General features: G+C 39.7%; 1 protein-coding gene and 2 non-coding genes across 4 annotated transcripts in view; all 3 read left to right on the forward strand.

The window, feature by feature from the left end:
- The first annotated feature begins 85 nt into the window (after positions 1-85).
- The window catches only part of LOC127450309 (apoptotic chromatin condensation inducer in the nucleus-like), a 37990-nt gene continuing 13835 nt past the window's right edge, over positions 86-24240 (forward strand). The window contains exons 1-10 of one of the 2 annotated variants that reach the window (XM_051714300.1): positions 86-264; positions 1393-1458; positions 1794-1905; positions 2321-2376; positions 5799-7358; positions 7649-7704; positions 12479-12614; positions 16365-16410; positions 16535-16665; positions 23415-23570. In XM_051714300.1, the coding sequence (XP_051570260.1) occupies positions 127-264; positions 1393-1458; positions 1794-1905; positions 2321-2376; positions 5799-7358; positions 7649-7704; positions 12479-12614; positions 16365-16410; positions 16535-16665; positions 23415-23570 (2457 nt within the window). In that variant the 5' untranslated portion in view covers positions 86-126. The remainder of the gene's footprint in view (positions 265-1392; positions 1459-1793; positions 1906-2320; positions 2377-5798; positions 7359-7648; positions 7705-12478; positions 12615-16364; positions 16411-16534; positions 16666-23414; positions 23571-24240) is intronic. The other variant, XM_051714309.1, reaches the window with a different exon arrangement.
- Positions 2017-2129, forward strand: LOC127416823 (small nucleolar RNA U6-53/MBII-28). Its single transcript, XR_007893189.1, has one exon. It is a non-coding gene; the product is annotated as a small nucleolar RNA U6-53/MBII-28 (small nucleolar RNA).
- On the forward strand, positions 7411-7521 carry LOC127416820 (small nucleolar RNA U6-53/MBII-28). The gene has a single exon (XR_007893188.1). It is a non-coding gene; the product is annotated as a small nucleolar RNA U6-53/MBII-28 (small nucleolar RNA).

A 24240-nucleotide genomic window follows, 5' to 3' on the forward strand; every position in this document is an offset into this window, starting at 1 on the left:
CTGAATAGAGGGCAACTTCTTTGTAGCTTTATGCGTGTCTCGCTCTCTCTTCCGGAGATTTAAGAGCGGTGACGCGCGGCGCGCTCGTGCACAGCCACAGAAGTTCGAGCGCTCGAGCGAAGCAAAATGGCGGAACTCGAGGATGTTACGTTAGACGGTAAACCGCTTCATTCGCTTCGTGTGGCGGATTTAAAAACAGCATTGGAGCAAAGAGGCCTCGCCAAAAGTGGACAGAAAAATGCACTTATTAAACGGCTGAAAGGGGTGAGTTTGGTCGAGGGGCGGGGTGTGAAAATCGTGCGCTGTCTGTCAAGTTGAGCTGGAGACGAGCAGGCCAAGTGTCTGTGCCTCGCTAGCGGGAATGTTTGTCGAATGCATGTGGACTGTTCAGCTCGCTAACTGCATATCCACGCCGCGCAGCAGTTGTTTTCCATCATTTGGGAAGTTATAACATGTTGTTGAAATGATAGAATAATGCCGTTGTTTTCTAAACGGTCTGTGGGTCATGACAAGCCCGAGCTCTCAGAGTTGACATCGTGCCCGCGCGTTGTATGTTTGTATTGGGGGGGCGAGCGGTGCAGGGGGCGCGCTTGTCAGTCTCATGTGATGGATGCCCTTTTGACAGTTGTACCGAGTAAACATTGAGAAACAGAAAGCCATCTGTTTCGAGTTATTTTTTTCTCTGGGGATACAAACACCCCCTTAATCCAGTCAGAACGTTTCCTTTACTATTTAAATAGCTCACAAATTGCTCGTTTGGTTTTAAATTGCACGTATTTGGGAGTGGAATTCTTTCACACTTTTTTCTCACTTTTTCAGAATCGCATTCACATGATAAGTGTTTTCTTGCATTGCCTATTTTCCATCGATACTTTGCATAACGACCGGTAAACTACCTGATTAACAAAAGCATCTCCCAAGTATGTGTTCACCTAATGAATAATATGAAAAGGCCAGAGCCACTCCCACCTCTATTATAAACACTTAATTTGGTCTCCCCAACCTTGTCAGTTGCATTGCTTTGTTGTATGAAGTCGGTCATGTTTTGCTGGTCTGGTAAGTGAGGAACATGTTGAAGCTTAGCTCATTTTCTTTATATGCCACTGTCTATAATAGGTATTGTTTTCTCAACCAATATGCTGGATCAGATTTAAGCAGCTGGATAGAGTGCTTGAAATAAAAACAGATTATTTGTTTATTGTTAATCTAGCACAATCTGATATGTGTTCAGCTCAACTCCTTAGGGAAAAGTCTGTAAATACATTAGCTTTTCCAAAAAGTTGATTAATTGAATTGATTAATTTAATAGACTTTTGCTTATGACATTTAAGCAAGAGTGTGAGAAGAAAGCTTGTTTATTTTAAATGTGCATCTTTTGCTGTGTTTGTGAAGGCTCTAATGTTGGAGAATCTCCAGCGATCCTCCACCCATCACATTGGTCTTCAGCCCAACTCTCAGGTAAGAGGAATTTTCACTCCTTCTTTTGGACATTAAAGTCACTATCAAAAATCACTATCAAACCATTATGCATCTGTTCGGAGGAAATGTGCAGTGCCTGAATATTTTCTGGAAAAAATGCGTGTATTATGTTATTTAATCAATGAGACTGTCATCAAAACTAATGAAGTGTCCGGTAAATAAACAAATCTGTTTACGGCTCTTAGCCCATGGTTATATAGCATGTGTGGTGTTTTGAGCGTTTATTAAGATGCTTACTGTAAGTTTGTCCTGCTTGGTGAGAACAGATCTGGGAGATGACCTTGGCTGAAGTGTGTTCTCTTTCTGTGTATCAGATAGGAGAGGAGATGAGTCAGAACAGCTTTATTCAACAGTACCTGGCTAAACAGCAGGAGCTCCTTCGACAGAGACTGGAGAGAGAGGCCCGGGAAGCCACAGAGGCAGATGGTAAGCAGACCCACGTGTACACATAGGTTGTAACACTGACTTGACTATACAATCTGTGTTACCATATACATGATACATAATGTTCATAGTCTCATAATGCTAATTTAGTGTTTCCAATGATGAGACTGCCATGCTAATACTGATGCACCAGAGTTTGACTTTGTCTCTCTGGGTGCAAGTGAGTTATTCTTAACTTCTCACACTTGCTGTGTGCTCTGACGAAATACTAAGTAGCTTTCAGTCACTGACCAACAGTCATGCTCTCTGGTTGCATATTAGATTTGTTTTCATTACTATTGCTGTGCATAAAAGCTTTCCTACAGACTTTAAATTTTTCCTGAGCTTTTGCTAGCATTGAAGTTTCTAAATGAAACCACTGACCTTTGCCATATGTTGCTCTCTTCTGCTGGACCAGAAGAGGAGGATGACCACTCTCCGACTAAAGGCAGCACTTCCTATTTGCCAGACAAGGTACACACACACACACACTCTTTATCTTGGTTTAAAACCAACTTAGAGGGATAGTTCACCCAAAAATGAATGAATTCTCTGATAATTTACTCACCCTCATGCCATCTGAGATGTGTATGACTTTCTTCTGCAAAACACTTTTGAAGATGTGTAGAAAAAGATCCAGACTCAACAGGTCCTTAGAATGGGAGTGGATGGTGATTAGATATTTGTTGCAGGGATGGGCATTTTGGTCTTTTAGGAACTGCTGCTCCGCTGAAGCAAAACTTATATGTCGAGCATCTTTAAAGGAAACACCCTGGCGTTACATCTTTAATGCAGTTATATTTAATGCGTTATAGTTTTATTAAAGTTAGAATAATAAGGAAGCAAATGTAGTCATGTAAATAACTACAAACTCCGAAACTGGCATTTCTCTCTGCGGTCAGCGCTTCTATGAGTTGCGTGAAGTGTCTCGATTTAAGGGGGAGAGATTGAAACTGCATCCGGCTGAGGCACACTCTGTTGGGGGATGCTCGTCCCCCTCACGCACGCTTGCTTCAGCTAGATTATAACGTGATGGCTCGCGACTTATTGAATCATAAAACAGTATATGTGTCACTGAGCATTTCTTATCGTGAAGATCTTCGCCCCATTATACACTGCAACAAAATACGTTTTTGATTTTGTTTTGGCTTGGTTTACAATAAAAATATCTAAAACTCCTGTAAAACAATGTACTTTAGTATCTATACTGCAGAAGAAAAATTGTTATCTGAGAATGATGAATATAATATTAAAAATACAAATATTTTAAAATATCTAAACATCCTTTAAAAAAAGATGCATTCACCTGAGAAGCAGCATATAAGATATTTAAACTTGCTTTTAGAGAATAGATCTTGAATATAAGTATATTTTGTCTTTACTGCACTAGCAGATAAAAAATACTTATATACAAAATACACCTATATTTAAGATACATTCTCCTAAAGCAAGTCTAAATATCGTATATGTTGCTTCTAAAGTAAATGTATCTTGTCAAGTATTTTTAGACCATTTTAAATGGAAAACAAGACAAAAACACTTGATAATAATAGGATTTTTTGCAGTGTTTTTTTACTGAAATAAACTTAATAGAAATTATTTTTTTCCTTTTAATTAAGTGAACGTCGTTTAAAGGTATTTGTAAAGGATGATTTTGTCCTCTTTATTGTTAGCAAGCACATTTATTACAACCTTTTAAGTCGGGGCACAAGCTGAATAGTCAGTTAAGAGCTAATGATTAATCGTTGTAATAATCGCCCAAATAGTCGAATAATCATTCTAATAATCGTTAGATTAGTCTATCAAAATAATTGTTAGTTGCAGCCCTAGTCTTGTTGTTCCAAGGTCTATTCATTAACATAGGCTGTTATAATGTAGTCTGTTACAATAAGTACAAAAGAGAGCATAATCAAAATATAATGTATAATATTTTGTCATTATGTGAAGATTCGCTGGTTAATTCAATGAAACAATGCTCAGAATGTGCTTCTCTGTTCTTCCTTCAGGTTACCGTAATAAGCTTAGTAAGTGTGCACCACTGTTTCTGAACCGTGTTTCTGCAAACCGTGGTTTCCGTGATGCCATAATCATCACGTTTTTAAAACGCAATGTTGAGTTAAAAATAGTTTTAAAGATCCTGCGTACCGTTACATTCAGCTCTGCTTCAATTAGATGTTCGAAATAAAGATTTTGCCGTGTGTGTGTGCTTCTCCAGAGTGTAGAGTGCCATCTCTGCCCTGGACAGAAAGTCATGCTGCGCATTGTTGGAGTTTTAAACTTCATACTGGGAAAACTGCAATGGAAGGCCACTTTATGTTGGACTTACAACTTGTGCTGAAATATTAATTTCTGATTTCTCTGCGATTCAGTTGTCACGCAAACATGTCGGCACAGAGGGAGATTTACAGTCAATGAATAACCTTCACTTTAATTAAATAATATACATTAATGAAGTTTCTACATTATATGACAATAAAACCTGTTTAGCAAACGTGTGCAGAGACAGATGTTCAAAACACGGTGGATTCAACTTTCTTTTGTCCTAAACCTGTAGAACAAACATTAGCATTGCAGCATCGTTTATCAGTTGGGTTGCAATGAGACGTCTCTGTTGACAATCAAGGTACCACTGAAAATGACAACGTAATCAATCTCAAAATAAAAAATAAGGCCCCTCTTTGATACATAATGTATAGTTGCCAGGTAGTTGTCACTGAATTTCAAATTCAGTGAAAAGTCACCAAGCATTTTCATTTTTGATCGTTTTCGATCACTGCTGTCACTTCTGGGTACTCGTGCCCATCCCTGATTTGTAGGTGCAAAAAGCACAGATAGTCAGCATAAAAGTAGTCCATTCCGTCTCCAGCAGTGACATTAATGTCTTCTAAAGCGAATCTATCACTTTTTGTGTGAAAATAACGATATCTAAGCACATTTTAACTATAAAAGATCGCTTCAGGCATTAACGAATGGCCGAATACCCGAGTGCTCCCATGGCGTAAGCACGATGGCACATGAACTGACACGTGACAGACGCATAACCAATGAGTCAAAGGAACATGCCAACGCACTTGCGTCACAGGAGCACTTGGGTAAATTCGGCCATTCGTCAATGCCTGACTGGAAGCAATCTTCCTTTTATAGTTAAAAAGTGCTTAAATATTGTTCTTTTTCGCACACAAAGTGATCAATTCGTTTTAGAAGACAATGTCACTGCTGGAGATAGGATGGATTACTTGTATGCTGACTATCTGTGCTTTTTGGACCTATAAATATCTAATCATCATCCACTCCCATTCTAAGGACCTGCTGAGCCTGGATCGTTTTCTACAAATCTTCAAAAGTGTCTTGCAGAAGAAATCTCAGATTCTTAAACGTGTGAGGATGTGTATTTATCAACCTGCTACATGTCTGACATAGTCAAACAGGCCTATTGACTCTAACTAAAACTAGTTTTTTGATAATTCAGAGAGAACCTACATAATTTCTTCAGTGTAAACAATATACCCTGTAAAGTATATCCCTTTATAATAACTTAATTACCATCAACAAGCATTATTACATTATATAATAAATAAAAGCCAATTTAAACTGCAGCACTGCCCATATCCACCATTGAAATTTGCTGCTTGAAAGAACCTGAAAGCACGGTTGCCTGCGGTGTGACGTCAGAGTAATTTAATCTATAGTCTACACAGTTATTATCAGGCCCAGAAAAATTGGTAAAATTGGTTAAACACAGCTTAGAGCACTACATTATTAGTAGTAGCTGAAAGCATCAAATTAGCCAAAATATTTAAAAAGGAAAAAGTACACACAAGGAGCAGTGAATGTGTAGAATGTGTTAAAGTGGTTAATACTTTTGTTTTCTCAGTGTTTTGGATTTTATTTTCCAGCATCATGGCATACTCTCTCATCTATCTCTAACCCAAGTGGAGGGAGGTGGTGTGGATCGTGGAGGAGGGCTGCCACAGGACCCAGGTTTAACGGGATCACACAGACTGGATATGGGCCCTGCACCCATGTCTCAAGAGTCAACTGACTCTAAAGCTGGGAGGACCAGGCATCCTTTTCTCCCTAGCCATGAGGAGGTTGCCACACCCTCTCCTCCACGTGCAGTTGCCTCCTTGTCTGTTCGAGTGGTTGGACAACCTGAGTGTCAAGGCCTGCCACTCATGATGCCCCGTACCTTAGAGAGAGAAGGAACAGCCCCAGTTGAAGCAGGTCCTGCCCATTCAGTGTTACACCTCAGCCGTTCTGCGAGGGCCTCAGCTTGTGTTCAAGTTGATAGTGATGAAGAGGATGAAGATGACAGTGAAGACGATGATGAGTGGGGTCCTTCCTCTCATGGGAAAAAGAATGTCCGGGCTCCTCCTGTACACACTCCACCTGCCACAGCCCCTCAGCGATCCCGTCGAAAGCTTCAGTCCCCACAGCACATCCCTCCCCAGCCTCAACCAATCCACCAGCCTCCTCTGCAGCTCCGCCAACCCACTCCTCCCCCATCACCACCTCCAGAGCTCTCCTTCCCCCTACCGGACACTCCTAAACAGAGCCCCCATGACCAAGATGAACCAGCAGGCCTAGAAGAAGGTGCTGCTCCAGGGGCAGGACCTATGCCCTCTCCTCCGTCCCTTAAGAGACAGGAGTCCAGCTCTAGTTCTAGATCCAGCAGCCCAGAACCCCGGTCCACACGCAGACCTGGTCCTCTCAGTCTGCTGGTACGTAAAATGGAGTCTGAGGGCGTGTTTGATGGTGGACCTAAGGTAGGGATGCAGGGAGAAGGAGAGATGGAAGTTGAAGAGCAGGAAGATGGCGAGGCAGCAGAAGGGCCTGGAGTGATTGCTCGCACCGAACAGCAGCCTCTCAAGCCACAGGAGTCTGTGTCAGTGCCTGCTCAGCATGATGATGCTCAAGACTCTGAGTTGGAGAAAGAGAAAGGACCTCAGAGAAAGAGAGATGAGCAGAAAGAAAATAAGAAAGTGGGTAACACGTCTGCACCATTCCATACTACTTTACCCACTTTCCAACTTAAGAGACCACGAATTTTCTCTGAAGTCCCCCCACCTGAGTCACTTAGGTCACCCTCAAAACCTGAGCAGGTGCCAGTCCTCAACACAAAGCCTAAGAGCTCTGAAGATGTTTCTCTGGAGACAGAGCCCTCTACTGCAATGCCTGAATCAAAATACAATGAGGGTGACACAGAAGTTAAGTTTCTGGAGAAACAGGCACCTTTACAGTCAGCTAGAGTGACTAAAGAGAGTGAAAAGGCCCCATCTTCACCCCCTTTATCTGAAGAAGGGGAAACTGAAAAAACAAGAGACCATAAACGGAAAGGAAAACCAAATGAACGACGCCCATCAAATCAGTCGTCATCTCCTGATTCAGAATCATCATCCTCTCGTTCCTTAAGCTCTCCTTCACGAGATAAATCCAGCCCACTCAGCCGAAAAAAGGTGTGTTATTAGCTTGTCCACATGTCCATCATTTAGTCTTTCCTTTTATGTGTTCTGATGATGAGCCTGCCATGCTAATACTGATGCACCAGTTTGACTGTGTCTCTCTGGGTGTAAATGAGTTCAGCACAACTTCTCACACTTGCAGTGTGATCTGAGGAAAAACACAAAGGAGATTTATTGTTCTAAGAAACAATGTAGAATGTTTTTAAAGTTTCTCGTTCTGAGTTCACTGTAACTGTGATTCTTGAGAGTTGAATTTTTATTTTATTTTTTTACCCTAAAACTAGGACGAGAAGTACGAGAACAGAAGAGCAGATGTTAAAGAAAAGACCCAATCTTCCAGGTCAGCATAATTTTTTTATACACATAATTTCATTGCAGTAGAAACCCAAAACATAGTTAACAAAATAAAACGGAGAACATGCAATCTCATCATAATATATAATATACTGTCATGCATAAAACATAACCATGTGTGTTTCTTTTTATTTTGTGCTGTTTGTACCCTTTAATATATTTTTACTTGTTTTTCGACATGAAAATAGCCATGGAAGCTGGCATGGCGTTAAATCACTAACAAACAACAACAACATTTTGTTTGTGTCATCAAGGGTAACAATAATAATGTAATGTCTTTCTGTTCCTACCTCAGTAATTTGATTTATAATAATACAATTTATAAATCTTTTACATACATTGCTGATTGCCATTTATACCTCATTGGTTTTCCTAACCATTTGTAGTGTTGCCCCATTGCCCTCTCTGGAAACTGGTGTTTAAATGCAGTTTTCTTTTGGACTACCCAGCATGTGTGAGCAACAAATGTATGAGCTCAAACTCAGCCGTCTGTTGTCATGCATAGTTTAGTGAGATTGCCCATTTGCCCTCATTCACAGCTTCTCACCAGGACATGCAGCAGATGGAAATCCGAAACTGACCGGTTTGTGCCAGTGTAAAAATCAAGCAGGACCTCAAATTCTGCCATGGCAACTTCATGTTTGTCTTATCAAAATGGTGCAATATGTAAAACGGTATTAATAATTATTCAGATGTGTTACACACTGAGTTGACATTTAGAATATAATTTTTTTTATATAATTGATATTTTTGATGCACCACGAGACTCAAAATTATTGTTGTGCACGGGAAGAGTAATGTGATACTGAATAGCGATAATTCTTTATTCTGATAAATAATCAGTAATGAAACAATTTATAGAACTTCTTATTTCCTGGTTACTTACCAAGGACGGTCTTGTAGATAAAAGAAAGGAACTAATGAAAAAAATATACATATACTTGTTCCTTTATGGACGGTCACGCTTTCAAGTGGCAGTTGGATTGACTGCTCAGAGAAATGTGAGGATTGTTGTATTTTTAATCAGGCGTTCTGTATGCTAGCCCCAACCGGCGTGGCCTTGGAGGAGGGGTCCTGCCTTCTCTGCTCACACTTCCTCCGAGCGCTGCTCAATATGGCTGCTCAGTGAGCGCGGCCGTGTCTGTACCGACGCATTGCACAAGAGAGAGAGAGAAAAAACAAACAGCCTCTCTGCGCGCCCACTTCTCAGATTTCTTCCTACGCATCCGTGACCGGCAGAACGGGTATAGAATCGGCAGTTGCGGTCCCAGTTTAAGCTTAACATTATGCTGTCGGACGGCAACAAAAACGGGTAAGGGTTGAGTGAGAGCGAGAGAGAGGGGTTTTCTAGAAATACCCTCCGGCGTTGGGTTGGCACATCGTTGATTTGATGGACATTTATCTCACAATCTTAATCGATTGGGCGGTTGTATGTATTGTCTGTGTATTGTCTTTAGTTTGTGGGATATTAAAGATCGTTTCTCCCAAGTACTGTGTCACGCATTTTAGGCATCATAATGTTCTGAGCGTTCGAATTCCTTTCGAACGCTTCAAAAATTTTGTTTTGGTAGGTAGATCACTATGTTTTGAAACCGCCTTTGTTGCTTTTTCGGCACGGATATACAGAACATGCTGTTGGGGGAAGGGGAGCTTGCTCAGGCATTTACATTTATTAAAGGATGCGGTAATTCACTGTCATTTTTAATCATGAGAGGCGCGTGTAGCGATTAATTAGTGATAGAGATACTCATGTTCATCATGGCTTGTATTAAAATGCTGTGCAGCATCAATCTTATGACTAAAACAATTACAACTTTGCTTGTATTATGCCCTATTACATTTACAAATAAATAAATAACAGTTGATGCCCAAATCATGGAGTAACTCCGATGGCCTATGTCTAAAGTTAAATTGTGATGATCCTAAAATTTAATGGTGCGTTAGTGTATAAGTGGATTCGAACTATTTTTAGGAAAATCAGCTCCATAACACCTTAAAGGAATAGTTCACCCAAAAAATTAATTTCTCATTTACACCCTTATGCTGTCTCAAATTCGAATGACTTTTTCTTCTGCTGAACACAATTTGTTTTTGATAGAAATATGATATATCCATACAAGTCGATGGGGTCCAACACTTCCAAGCTCCAAAAAACACACAAAGGTAATCCATACGACTCAAGTTGTTTAATCAATGTCTTCTGAAGCGTTATGATAGTTTTTGGGTTTGAACAGACCAAAATTTTATTTGTTTTACTATAAATCTTGCCATCTGCATTCTCCTAGGCACAAGGAAGAGTAATTGAGCTTTGAATCATGATCGTGCCTAGGTGACTTCAGATGGCAAGACTGATTCATCTGTTCTCACCTAAAACCAATCGTATCGCTTCAGAGGACATGGATTAAACCACTTAAATCGTATGGATTACCTTCATGCTGCCTTGTGTTTTTTGGTCCTCATTGGCTTGCATTGTTTGGATATATTTGTTTCTATTTCACAAAAGAAAGTCATTGAGTTTGATAAGACATGAGGGTGAGTAAATGATGAGAGAATTATTGTTGGGTGAACTGTCTTTTAAAGAAGGTGTTTTTATTCTTGTCTCTGAGGCTTTCACAGTCCTCAAGGAAAAGGAGATATGCACACTAGTGCATAGTGACATCAGTGATAGAAAATCATAGAAATGTGGTGTTTTAAAACGCATCTAAAGCTTTGCCTACTGCCTAAGATAAACGCTTTAGAAATGGCAGTGTATATAAGCTTGTTTTTGAGTATGGTTACCTCATTGCTTATTGTTTATAAGTGTCTGTATTAACATACTGAAAATGAACACTGAGGCCACTGTAGTTCCGTTTCAGGCTGTCTTGCAAGTTTTTTCACTTGGTGGTTGCTAACTTTGCATTCATGTGTAAATGTTAAGCTTTCTAAGCGCCTAGCTTTTTTGTCCAGAAAGGATCTGCCCCCCCCCCCCCCCCCCCAGCATGTGTTGTCTACGCACTTGATCTCCCCTACTCAGGGCAGTCATCATCAGGGCTGTTGTGTCTCTGGAGACTCTATACCCCTGACAGCAGTTCATTTGCCATGGTCTTAATTTGTTACATGCAATGAAGACAATTTAGAGCACTTATTTATTTGGTTGTGTCAATACAATCAAATATCGGTATATTGCAATACTTTTTCTTACAATACTGTATCGATACTACTTAGATCCATGTATTGTGATTATATATTGATATTTTCAGTGCAGTCAGAGGCATGAAAGAAACAAACTGATCCTGCAGGATTCACAGTTTCTCTCACAGACATGCTGGACCTATCTCATGTGTTTGGATCAAGGGCTGTGCAAAAATACAGATTTTCTACTTGATCTTCATTTGTATGAACACAATGTCGATTCTTAAACTGCCAAGATTGGTCTTTCTATCCACAGGTCTTAAAGAGACTACCATTTGTACTACACTTGTACTACACTTGTACTACATATCTAAGTAAATGTTAATAGTACAAATTAGGCATGTAAACAACAAACATGTAACAAAATACTGTATGCATGCAATATAATATATGCAATTTCAGTACACCATATGTATTGATGTAATACATGGACTACATTTTTGCATTTATTTTTTATTTTTTTTCACCCAATTTGGAATGCCCAATTCCCAGTGCGCTTTTAAGTCCTTGTGGTCGCGTAGTGATTCGCCTCAATCTGGGTGGCGGAGGATGAATCCCAGTTGCCTCCGCATCTGAGACCATCAAATCGTGCATCTTATCACGTGGCTTGTTGAGCGCTGCCACGGAGACATAGCCTATGTGGAGGCTTCACGCCATCCACCGCGGCATCCGCGTTCAACTCACCACGCGCCCCACCAAGAATGAACCACATTATAGCGACCACGAGGAGGTTACCCCATGTGACTCTACCCTCCCTAGCAACCGGGCCAATTTGGTTGCTTAGGAGACCTGGCTGGAGTCACTCAGCATGAACTAGCGAACTCCAGGAGTGGTAGCCAGCGTCTTTTACCACTGTGCTACCCAGGCCCCCACATGGACTACATTTAAAAAAAATAGCTAATGTCACCAATGATGAAAAACGGATAAAATTTGTAAAATTGATATGTACTTAATTGAACACATTAGAAGGTCCCCTGTATAATGAATAACATCATTAGCTGAAAGAAAATTTCTTTCATACTGTATGCAAGCAAAATGGACATTATAAATGTACTATACCCAGATTAATTGAAATAAAAGCAAAATTGAACCATGATATCGTGATGTATCGTGATATATCGAATCGTGACGTGTATCACAATACGTATCGTATGGTGGCTGGCGATACACAGCCCTACTGATTTATATGTTTATGAAATATTGAGACATAACACGTTTAGTATTGATGGTAATTAATGAGTTATTGTCAAAGAACTGATGATTGATCATGAAGGTCGTCGGCTATAATAGGACAGTAATGCTTTTCACAGGGAAAGGATACAAAGAGTTTTGTTTGCTATCCCTCTATTTGTAATCTGTTACGTACAACATGGAAGTGTTTGTTCCCTCCTTCAACGATTGCAAGTGGTGCTGTACCTGGCATTGGATGTTGTGTGTGTGTGTGTGTGCGTGTGTGATCCTTACAGTGTCATTTTGTTGCAGTTATTAATAGGTAGAGTGGCCCAGATCACTAGCCTCAGCCAACTTACCCCTCAGTCTCTTTCTGTCTCTCTCTCTCTCTCTTTTGTTCTCTGACTCTTTCTCTCTAGGGAGGTGAAGCACGAAACTCTCTCTGAGGCTGCAGGCCAAGTTTCCATGGAGCTGGAGAGCCACTCCTACTCAGAGAGTGCGAAGCAACAGTCTGGCCACCAGGGGTCAGTTGCCAGTGAGATTCACCAAGAGGAGGTAAGAAGGCCCAAAGCAAGCAAATCAGTGGACATAGAAACCCTGAATTGGCATGACTGCAGCTTTTGAGAATGGTCTAGATCAGGGGTTTTCAAAATCAAAGACAGTGGGCCTCCCTTGTGAGAACGTATATGATGGTGCCCCCCAAACACCCACACAAGCACGTCTGAACAGGTTGTCACACAATTGTTTGACATTATTTAATAATTTGTATCATTTGTTTAACAAGAAAAGTGTAGAAGTTATTAGCTGAATTATGACATTGAATATACAACTTAATATTTGATTTTTTTTAATATATCATTTTTACAATAGTGGAGAAAAAAAAATAATTTGAAATTCCAATAATGGTCCATCTCAGTCAAACCAGTCAGAAGATCTGTAACAGAGAGGAGCAGCATGTGGGGGGGGGGCGGCAAAAGACTACTGAATAGAAACTCTTCTTAAATGTCCATGTTTTTCACGTACCTCATATGTTAACAGCTGGCCACATCAGTGGATTCGTCGATCTGGAGTGCAAAAAATGGGCTGTGTCTAATGCTGTCTAACACTTGCTCCTTCACATCCTGTGCCATGTCAGAGATGCACCGACCCACTGTGTTGTCAGAGAGTGGAATAGAATCAAGCTTAGAAGCCGCTGCCTCTCCTACATCAAGGAACACATATCTATGGCTGCCGGCAGAATCAATGTCTCTGCAATGTTATCTGCTTTGTCCGCCTTGGCAATACGCAGCACAACGTGATATGGAGCTTCAGTGGCCTTTACATTTAATTTGACAAATTCTCCAACTTTTTCTGACCTTGAAAGGCTTGAAGTTTTCCCACTACCTCATCATGCTTGGTGTCAAGGTGTCTGTGGAGTTTAGCAGGTCGCATGCTGTCATTAGCTAAAATCTCCTGACAAACGACACAAAGGTTGTGGTGCATCAACTGATCCTGTCTATGTAAATCCTAAACTTAAATACTGCTCATCGTATCATCATCTTTTGGGTTTGACCCCTGAAACTGAAGGATTCGAATTTGCCGGTCTCAGAAACCGCTCCACTGTAATTACATATTTATACGTCTGCTTTATTGGTGGGCTTGACAAATATCAGAGAATCTTCACAAAGATTCATGAAAAAAAAAATGCCTATTATTTTCAGAACTGCTTAAATATATATTTTTTTAATCTAGTGTAATAGTGTAATATTTAACAAAAACATTTACCACTCTCCGTGCCTCCCCTGACATGCTCTAGTGCCCCCTTGGGGAGGTGTGCCCCACACTTTGAAAACCCCTGGTCTAGTTGAATGTCTGGGGGATCTAAGTGTTCTCAGGCCCTCTCCCTTTAGAATCAGCACAGGGTTAGTTATTAAGAATATCGCTCTCGCTCTCTATGCTTCTGTTACTTTTGATCCCCCTTAACTCGGTAGCAGCAGTTGTAACAGTGTCAAGGGAATGTGGATGGCTAATAACGCATTAGACACTTTTTGAGGTTAATATGTGTGAGAGTGAATGAATCAGTGCTTATTTAATGTGTGCAGCTTAAAATAGATAATTTAATTAATTTAATTTTCCCAACAAATAGGCCTGTACAGAGCTGATGTCTGAGTTGATGTCTAACGTGAATCCTCACAAAACCTCCAAAAAATAAAATTTTGACCTCTTAGAATCGTATTCTAACAGCGCTAAAAGCTCTGTTTGAGCTCTGCATAACCTGTTAGAGACCAGAGTATGTGATTTGTAATGAGAATGAAAAGTAGGCTCTAGACAGTCTTTTCTCCTACTTCCCCCTTAATCCTGCTATTTCTTTCTCTCTCTCTTACCCACTATCAAACTATGTCTCTCGCTTTTGTTGTTTCTCTCTCTTTATCTCTGGATCTGGTAGTATGACTGTTTTGTGGTTTAAAATCCCATTGATTGCTTTGTTGTGAAGGTGCCCTCCCCTCTTCCATTGCTCATACTGGTATCTGCATACTGCCACCACCTCTTCCACCTCCATCACCTGCCCCGCTATGCCCAAGCGTCTCGGCTGTACCTGAGCTAGGCCCCCAGAGTCACCACTGCACACTTAGCCTGATGGAACCTGACGGATCATTGGCCACTGCCTCTCGTCATAGAAACTGATGTGGCCTCCTGATTGGACTGCTCGAGAGAAGGCAAAAGACCTAGTGAGAAGTGGGAGGCATCAGTCATATTGTGCAAAGAAAGAACACTGCACACCTCCTGCAATGGCTCATCTACAAAGACATTTTCAAAGTGTTTATGCCATACACAAGCACAAGATGGACTACTGACAACATGGTGGACACACATGCCTCCTGCCATTTTTTTTTTTTTTTTTCCTAATGGACTTGAATGAACTGATATCTAAACAGACTCATTACACAGCTATCTGCAGTTTCTCACATGCCTGTGGACTGATCTTATACCTCTCTCAGAGAATCAATCACTCTGAGCTGGCAAATACGGCTTATGGACTAACCACTGGATGTACTACTTGTCATTTTTCCTTTACATTTTTGGGGCTCACCTGTTGTCCAATCCAGTTTTGTCAACAGCCACCAATAGCATGCAGTGTCTGTGTTTTTGAAGGGATTGTGTCCTCGAAATCCAAACAGACTTTCTGGAAGTTTTAAGCTTCATTTTATACAAAAGTGAACTTTTCGTTGACTGCTGCTGCTATCATCCCAAACCTCCTAATGAGCATGTGGACAATACCTGTACGTTCCAGTATGAGACCCTTTGTAAAAATCTAAGTAAGACTGTCTTTACCAACATAATGACCTACTAATGTCACAAGTGTTTTTATGGCTCACAGTTGGCAAGTTCAGTTCATGCACGCAGTAAAACTGTGATTATTACCAGGATTTTGGCTTGTCAAATGAAACAGGATTTATTCTTGGTGTGGGCAGTCATGCCATCAAGGACACACAAGTTAATGTCAAGTTTACATGGGCTGCAGAGATATTTCTGTGTAATATAAATGCCTGTTATCCATCTTTTGCCAAGACACTTCTCATTAAACACCCAACAAAACCTTCAAAGACTTTTTCAAAGACCATTTGAATCATAACTCCCAAACACTACAAGTGCAAAATAACAGCCACTGAAACAAAGTGCACTGCAAAAAGAGCAGTTCCTGTCAGCCGGCCAATCAGCACACTCAATTGTGATCGTATTCCTCACTCCTCAGCCTCCTCTGATTGGACCTTTGTTGCCTAGATACAGTGCACACTGCTGTACGATTGGGCCATAGCCGAGCCAGAGAGGGATCAGGTGTCAATGGTACCAGGAAAACCCTTTTTCCCAAGATGTATTTGTTTTTAAATAACTTAAGGTGGAAAGAAGGCATTTTTGCTTTGTTAAAATTGGTTTCAGGAGTTTTAGTGATTTGTTTTATTTTTGTTAATCCTTAGTGTAAAATAATAGTGATTTAACCTTGGGTGGAAAGGTTTATTTGAATTTTAAAGTGCATATGGTAAATTAGGGGAAATGGACAATAATGTTAAAAACTATATTAAAAACTAAAGCAATAGCAGTGCAAGGGGCAGTATATTATAAGGGTGGGACTCGCAGAGCCATTGTCTGTCAAAGCAATCTGTACATTATTGGTTTAACTGATAGCTGTGCATCTGTTCTTCCCCACTCCTTTTTCTCATTCCCCTCCTTTTCCCAATCTCTCTCTTTTGTCTTTTGTCTGTCTCTGTCTCTCCCTCCACAAATCCATTGGGATCTTGTTTCTCCTCCTCTTGTATTTCATTTCAGAATTCCACTGCAAAATCGTTTGCTGCCCGCAAGATCTCATTGAGCAGTAAGTGTTTCTTTGAATTCTTTCTCTGAGTGTCAATGGCGAACCGTGTGGTAAGCTATATTCAGCTATAATTTGCGCTAGTGTGCGTCTGTTTCTGTGTACAAATGTGTTGGTTTTTCTGCAGCAGGTAAAGCAGAAAATGCTTCATCTGAGTCGGAGTCTCTGGGTGGAGCCAGCAGGAAGAGAAGGTGGGGTTCTAGTACAGCAGTCACTGCCAAGAAACCATCAATCAGCATCACCACTGAATCGCTGAAGGTGATTTTTTTTTGATTTTTTTTTTAATTTTATTTTTTTTATTTATTTTTTCTTCAGTGAATCATTACATTTTTTGACATTTTGACTCAATCCCTGAACAGATTTGAAGTCAGTGCAAAGTTGCAGTATGCAAGTTTAATTAAATTACTTTTAAATAATGTTTAGAAAGGGAACTGGGTGTGGGGAACTGGGTGTTCTACTCCTGGTGACCCATCTTCCTGTAGAGTTTAATTCCAACCCTGCTCCAATACACCTGTTTTATTTTTTTTTATTTTTTTATTATTTGTAATTAACAGTTTTTATTGATTCATATATACACAGCAAAGAAAAACCCAACACATATACAACGAATCAACATTTCACATTCAACCACCACTACTATCCCCCCTCATTCACCAACCCCTAACAAACACCCCTTTAGTCACACACAATAAAAAAAAAAGAAAAAAAGAAAACATAATAAACATACATAATTAAACTATATAATAAACATACATAAACTACACTCTCCACATCCCCTCCCCGAGAGTGCCCCAAAAACGCTAAATAATTGCCCCATTTCTTAACAAATAAGTCCCAAAACCCCAGCCTTCTACTTGCCACCTCCTCGAAAGCTGCCACCCTCCCCATCTCTGCACACCTCTCCGAAAATGAGGGCGCTATGTCTGACTTCCAGCCCCTTAAAATAATTTGCCTGCCAATCATGAGACTGGTCAGAACCCAATTTTTTATGTGATTATCCCCCACATTTATGACCAACCCATCACCCAAAATACAGAGTCTGGGACAAAGTAAAATCTGAGTGCCCAAAAAGTCACAACTCTGAACCTTCAAATAAAATTATTGGATCTTAATACACCCCCAAAAAACATGGATTGTGACTCCATCTTCTGATTGGCATCGCCAGCAGGTTGGTGTGTTAAGACCACCCTATACACTCTAGAGGGGGTCCAATAGAATCTATGTAATATCTTGAATTGCATAAGGCGCACCCTTGCATCTCTAGATGCAGACTTGATGTTTTTTAGAATCCTAGCACACTCTCCCTCCTCCAACACCAAGTTTAAATCTTTCTCCCATAATCTCTTGATAGAAGTTAAAGCTCCGTCCCCCAGACTCTGAATTAACAGGGAGTAATACACTGCTGCCTCATGCCCTTTTCCAAAAGCAGTAATCACATTGAACAGCACTGCCATTCTCATTCATGCACTGGTTACGTCACGTATTGATTACTGCAATGCTCTCCTCTCTGGTCTTTCAAACTTCTTCATAAACTTCAGCTGGTCCAGAACTCAGTTCTAGAACCCCCTCTATTGAACACATTTCACCTGTTCTTCAACATTTGCATTGGCTTCCGGTTAAGTACTGAATTGATTTTAAAATCTTGCTTCCCTACAAGGCCTTAAATAATCGCTTTTTCAAATCTATACACCTACTTGTACCCTCAGATCTTCCTCGTCAGCTCTTCTTGTTATACCACGTATTCGTCTGAACACTATGGTGTCTAGAGCCTTTAGTTTTACTGCCCCTCACTTATGGAATTCCCTTCCTCTGGATATTTGTAACAGTGATAGGCTTCATACTTTTAAATCTCATCTTAAAACTCACCTATTTAAACTCCTTTTTATGACTGTGCATGCATTGAGTCTTATTGTATATCATAGTATTATTTGCTTAATGTTGTTATTGTTGATGCTTTCAAGGATGACCTTTTTTTGTTCTGTTTGTAAGGTGACCTTGAGTGTCGTGAAAGGCACCTATAAATAAAATGTAGTATTATTATTATTATTATTATTATTATTATTATTATTATTAATCACCTCTCTGAGTATCTGCCACTTTAGGGGGTGTGTGCTACTCCCAAAAATAGTACAGAGCACGTGGCGCAGCTGTAAATGCCTATAGAACTGAGATCTGGGAATCTCAAAGTGTTGAACCAAATTTTCTAAAGATCTCAACACTCCACTCTCATATAGGTCACCAAATGTAGTAACACCTCTCACAATCCACTCTGACCAGTAGAAAGTGGACCTTTCAATATATAATTTAGGGTTCAGCCATGCTCGAGGCAACATTTAAATAAATGTCTGAATTAAACACTCGACACTTGTCCATACCACATGCAAATGCAAGATAACGGGGTGTGACTTAAAGAGCACCTATTATGGTTTGTCAAATATTACCTTTCATGTAGTGTGTTATATAGCAGTTTGTGAATGTAAAAAAGTCTGCAAAGTTTCAAAAATCAAAGTGCACGACAAATGGAGTTATTGACTCCCAAAGGAAAGAACCGATTCTGAACATCTGAAACGAGTCGTTAGTAATTCCAGACTTCCTGTACTAACCTATGTAATTTGGTAACAAAAAACCTGCCTCTGGTCTTCATTGGCTGCTCACGAACTGCTTTGACCCACCTTCAAACACTACACTAAGCGGTAGACCAATCACAACAGACTGGGATATCTGAACAATCAGAGCAGAGTAGGCTCTCTGAAAGGAGGAGTTTAGAATGAATCCTTTAGAACGGATCATTGAACGAGTCATTTTTGACACTGGGGAAAAAAGGTAATGCTGCAATTTAAATTAAGCAAATTAAAGTGTTTTTTGACCTTGGATGCATGTAAATATATTGTATGATACATTTAAAACAAAATTAGGCCCATTTTAAAAACCATAATAGGTGCTCTTAAACCTCTCTTGTTAGTTTAATAGAAAGGCTTTGTAATGGCAAAATAGAGGCAAGAACTTCCTGTTCAACACAAAACCAGGGAGGGGCTCTCTCATGTGGGAGCGACCAGTGAGCCAAATATCTGAGACCGAATGCAGAATAATAAAACAAAATCTTGTGTAGGCCTAGCCCACCTTTGTCAATCGGCCTATGTAACTTGTTGAAATGTAATCTGGGACGTTTACCATTCCAAATGAAGGACTTCGCTCTACTATCAAATCTCTTGAAATAAGAGACGGGGACATCTACAGGGAGAGATCGTTGTTAAATTTTGGAATACAATTCATTTTAATAACATTAACCTTCCCAACCATAGATAAATGTAATGTAGCCCACCTGCCCACATCGCTCGAAAACTTGTTTATTAAGGGGTCAAAATTAACTTAACTAAATCAGAAAAATATGCTGGGAATAAAATGCCCAAATACTTAATGCCCTGTTTGAGCCACTGGAAGGTGCCGTCTGGAAAGCTGTTACTGGGCAGTACGCTGTCAGAGCCAAAGTTTTGGATTTAGACCAACTTACTCTGTATCCTGAGAATTTAGAAAAGGAATTAATAATTCTGTGGAGGCAAGGCATAGATCTAGTGGGGTCGGAGACGAATAATAAAATATCATCAGCGTAAAGCAAAATCTTATGCGCCATACCTCCTGCCACCACCCCTGGAAAATCATCCACCTATCTTATTGCGGCAGCTAATGGTTCTAGGGCAAGACAGAACAATAATGGAGAAAGAGGGCAACCCTGCCGGGTGCCCTTATCCAGAGTAAAATAATCTGAAATTAATCCATTCGTTGTACCGCCCCTACCAGGTGTCTATAAAGTAACTTAATCCATCCAATAAGAGTTTTCCTGAACCCGTATATTTCCAAAATCTTAAAAAGATAATCCCATTCTACCATATCAAATGCATTTTTGGCATCAAGTAAGATGGCAGCGACCGGAGTCTGATCATTCGCCACTGACCACATGATATTGATGAAACGCCTGATGTTATCAGAAGAGCTGCTGCCCCAAATAAACACTAGCTGATCTATATGTATAAGAGATGTCATAAATTAACTTAATCGGTTAGCCAGAATTTTTGACATTTTTACATCTAGCTGGATCAGGGAAATTAGATGGTAACTCTTGCACTCACTTGGATCTTTGTCCTTTTTAAGATCGGACTGATCCGGGCTTGAGTCATGGTTGGCGGAAGCTTTCCATTCTTTAATGATTCTGTGTAAACTTGTAACAAGTGGAGCCAGTTCTGTAGAATAAGATCTAAAAAAATTCAGCAGCAAAGCAATCTGGGCCCAGAGCCTTGCCTGTAGTCAAGGCCTTAATTACCTTGCCAAGCTCCTCCAAGGTTATCACAGAATCAATCATTTTTTTGCTCAATCGTCAGTTTAGGGAGTTCTAATGGTTCCACAAAGTTTCTAATATCTTCATCAGTAGATGAAGATGTGAAACTATGAAGATCAAGATAATTAATTTTCAAGTAAAGCCTAAAGAGGCAGTCAGACTAGTCTTTGTGTTCCATTCTCTTCCATTTAAATGCATGTGAAAGCCAGAGAGCTGGTATGCAAACATGACAAATCATTTGTATCTTTTGCTGCATATAAAAGTTCAAGTTTGATGAAGGATGATCTGCAAATTCACATTAAGACTCTTGACCAGTATAAACAGTAAACATTACTTTTTAGACTTTTTGGCTTCACATCAAAAGTTCAAAAATAATTTGTACTGTCAGTTGGTTAAAATATTTAATCGCGATTAATTGCATGATTTTTCGTAGTTAATCGCAATTAATTAAAAGTCCTGAAATGTTACTAGATTTAGTTCCTGTTAAAATGCATTTAGTTCCTTAAACAATATTTAACAAAAGTGTTTTATTAATATTTTCCAAACATTGCATTCTGCAGTATAAAGATAGAAATGTACTAAAATCGCCCCAATTCAAGTAACATTAAACATTTCCCAAAGTCTAAGTGGGAGGTTAACTAATTGAAATATCTAGTCCCCGTAGTTTGCATTTTCATTGCAATAGGCATTAAATCTTAAACCCTCATCCTACACAATATTAATAGTGGATATCCACTTTGCTACAGCAATTGTGAACCTGCATTTTTATGATTTGCTGCTTTGAACTCTACATAAAAATTGCTTGGTTTTGCTTTTAGCACTGGCACTGTCCAAGTAATGATACTTAATCTGAATTGTCTAGAACGTGACGCCAGGAAAACGCTGATGCTTTACTCCAGCGGGTCAGGTGAATGCGGCTTATCACAAGTCTCATCTGAGTTTTTGTTAAAAAAAAATTTGAGGTTAGGAGGTTCTTTCTCCATCACTTGTTCATTGACATGGAATTTGTTGAGTGTGTGTATGTCAGTGTAATGAAGCCGGACACACCGCAAAGGTTCTGCCCTTTTCCATACAGTGTTTACAACTCATACAGAACTGAATAAAATGTCAGAATCTAATGAAAAAATTGGTAAATGCTTTAATTGCTATTGAGAATAGTTAACACCATAATGTTTTAAATTAATCACGAGTTAACCCAATAAAATGCAAAAAATAAACTTAAATTGAAAAAGTATCTTATATGCTTTGAAACTGGAGTTGATGGAACATTCTAACATTCTAAAATTATGTAATTATTTTTGTATTATTATTTAAAACGGAAGCCTTAAGCCCCGTTCACACCGCCAGCGACATTGTCCCTGGATGTTGCTAATCTCTGTACTCTGTGCGCTAGTGGCCGTTCCTACTGCTGTCGCTTTTACGTTATTGGTGGACTGCACAACTGGCCATAGCTTTAGAAAATCTGATCACATATTAAATGTGCTGGTAAAACTAAGGCCATATCCACACTAATACGTTTTTGTTTGAACTAAGTTTTTGACATATCTAAGCTCTCCCAAGTGCATAAATTTGAAAATGCCGTCTTCGCGTTGTAGTGTGGACGGAGAAAATGGAAATATCTGAAAATGGTGTATTGGTTGTCATGTGATGCAGTCATGTGATCCATTCAACCCAAAAAAAATCTAGAAGGTGGCCAATGTTGTAGTCCCATTGTTGTGCCTGCTATACACTTTGAAAGCACTGTTAAAGATAAATGTTACTTTGTGCAAACAACTGCGTTTCAGACCATACATGGAACAGCAATTTTTTGAATGCACAGTAATGGGATTTAACGGTTTACATCTTGGTGTGGATGAGCAACTTTTGGAAAACAATTGAAAACGGCAGTGTAGACGGAGATCTTTTCAAAAACGCAGTTTTCAAATGTATCTGGATTAACATAGACATAGCCTAAGAAATCATTCTAATTTGACAAGGAATTAGTTGTCTTGCCTCTAAAAATTTACATTCTGCAGGGAGTGTTTTAAAATAACTGTAGCAGTGCTTATTGCATCATATTATTAACAATATGAATGATCTGTCAATATATAAATCAAATTAACTAAATTACAACAGTTTCTGATGCTGTTTTCCACACATCGTTTTATCATATACATTCATGTGATTAGACATATTATACTGAACAGTGATATCTCTCACAACATTATAACTTCTTGCCTGTACTCAACACCAGTTTGTCAAATGAGACGGATGATGTGAGCTCCACTGCCTTCTCTCCCATTAGTAGTTGCTTCTGAATGTCGCTCTCATTTGCATAAAGAAACTTTTCTCAACTCTGTGTCACTTGCCACACCCACATCTCATAACCAATGGTTTCTGTTGCTCGTGTTGTATGAAGTCGCTCGGCTCTCATTGAAAATGAATGACATCCTGTCGCTTTAGGGCGTGACATCAATATCCTATTGCAGCTAATCATTGCAGTGTCTGAAATAATTTCACATGCTTAAATACCCTGCCTTAATACCCTTTAAAGATCTTGATTAGCGGATTCAGGTGTGTTAGAGTTGTCGGAACTTAACTTTGCAGGAAAGTGGATTTCCAAGGGTTGTGTTGAGTTGCACTGATGTAGATGTTTGGAAGTAATAACTAAGAAGTTCCTCTTCCTCCCCTCCAGACACTAATTCCAGACATCAAGCCCCTCCAAGAGGCAGTGGTCGAACTGCACCCAGATGAGGGGCGTATGTCTGTGGATGAGGATTCAGCAGGGCCTCATGACCAAGAGGAACCAGAGGAGGACCAGGGCCTCAAGATCAGACGCACAGTAACGCAGGTCAACACACCAAAAGTTCATGTTTTACTGGCCACGAGGTTCTTGCTTCAGTTCTTGCTAATTTTAATACAAAAATGTGTTTAAAAGTGTTAAACGCATATATGACCAGAACAAGCAAATGACAAAATTAAAGTTTGGCCCTTACATGCCAAGAACACCAATACAGAAGATACAAAAATAATACAGCAGTGGCTCTCACAATGAAATATTTGCATTAAATGGCTTAAGCCTGGTCACACCACACATCCGAATGTGGGAGATCGGAAACGCAAGCTCATGCGAAGGAATATTGCATTCTGCAGCGGACAAAAGTTTAAGTTTGTTGAACTCTGACCTGTGATTCAGTGACCTTGTTTACACCTGGTATTAATATGTCTTGGGTGATCCGATCACATGTGGTAAGATGAGAAGCATCATTGTTTACACCTGTTTGCTTAAATGCGTCTCCTATGACCACTTGTGTTCTGATTTCGAGGGGTGGGTCTCTGATTTAATGACTACATAATCAGTCAGTGTGTTAATTCATGAAAATAAACAACGAAAAAGTTAAAGACAAAGAAAGTGCAAACAAAACCGGGCCACTATTTCACCCAGATGCAGCTGAAATTTAATCTAAGCACACACGCTACATTTAGAGGAAAACTATCCGTCATTTTAGTGGAGTACCAGT

This window comes from Myxocyprinus asiaticus, chromosome 2 (genome assembly GCF_019703515.2).
Source record: "Myxocyprinus asiaticus isolate MX2 ecotype Aquarium Trade chromosome 2, UBuf_Myxa_2, whole genome shotgun sequence".
NCBI classification, from domain to species: Eukaryota; Metazoa; Chordata; class Actinopteri; order Cypriniformes; family Catostomidae; genus Myxocyprinus; species Myxocyprinus asiaticus.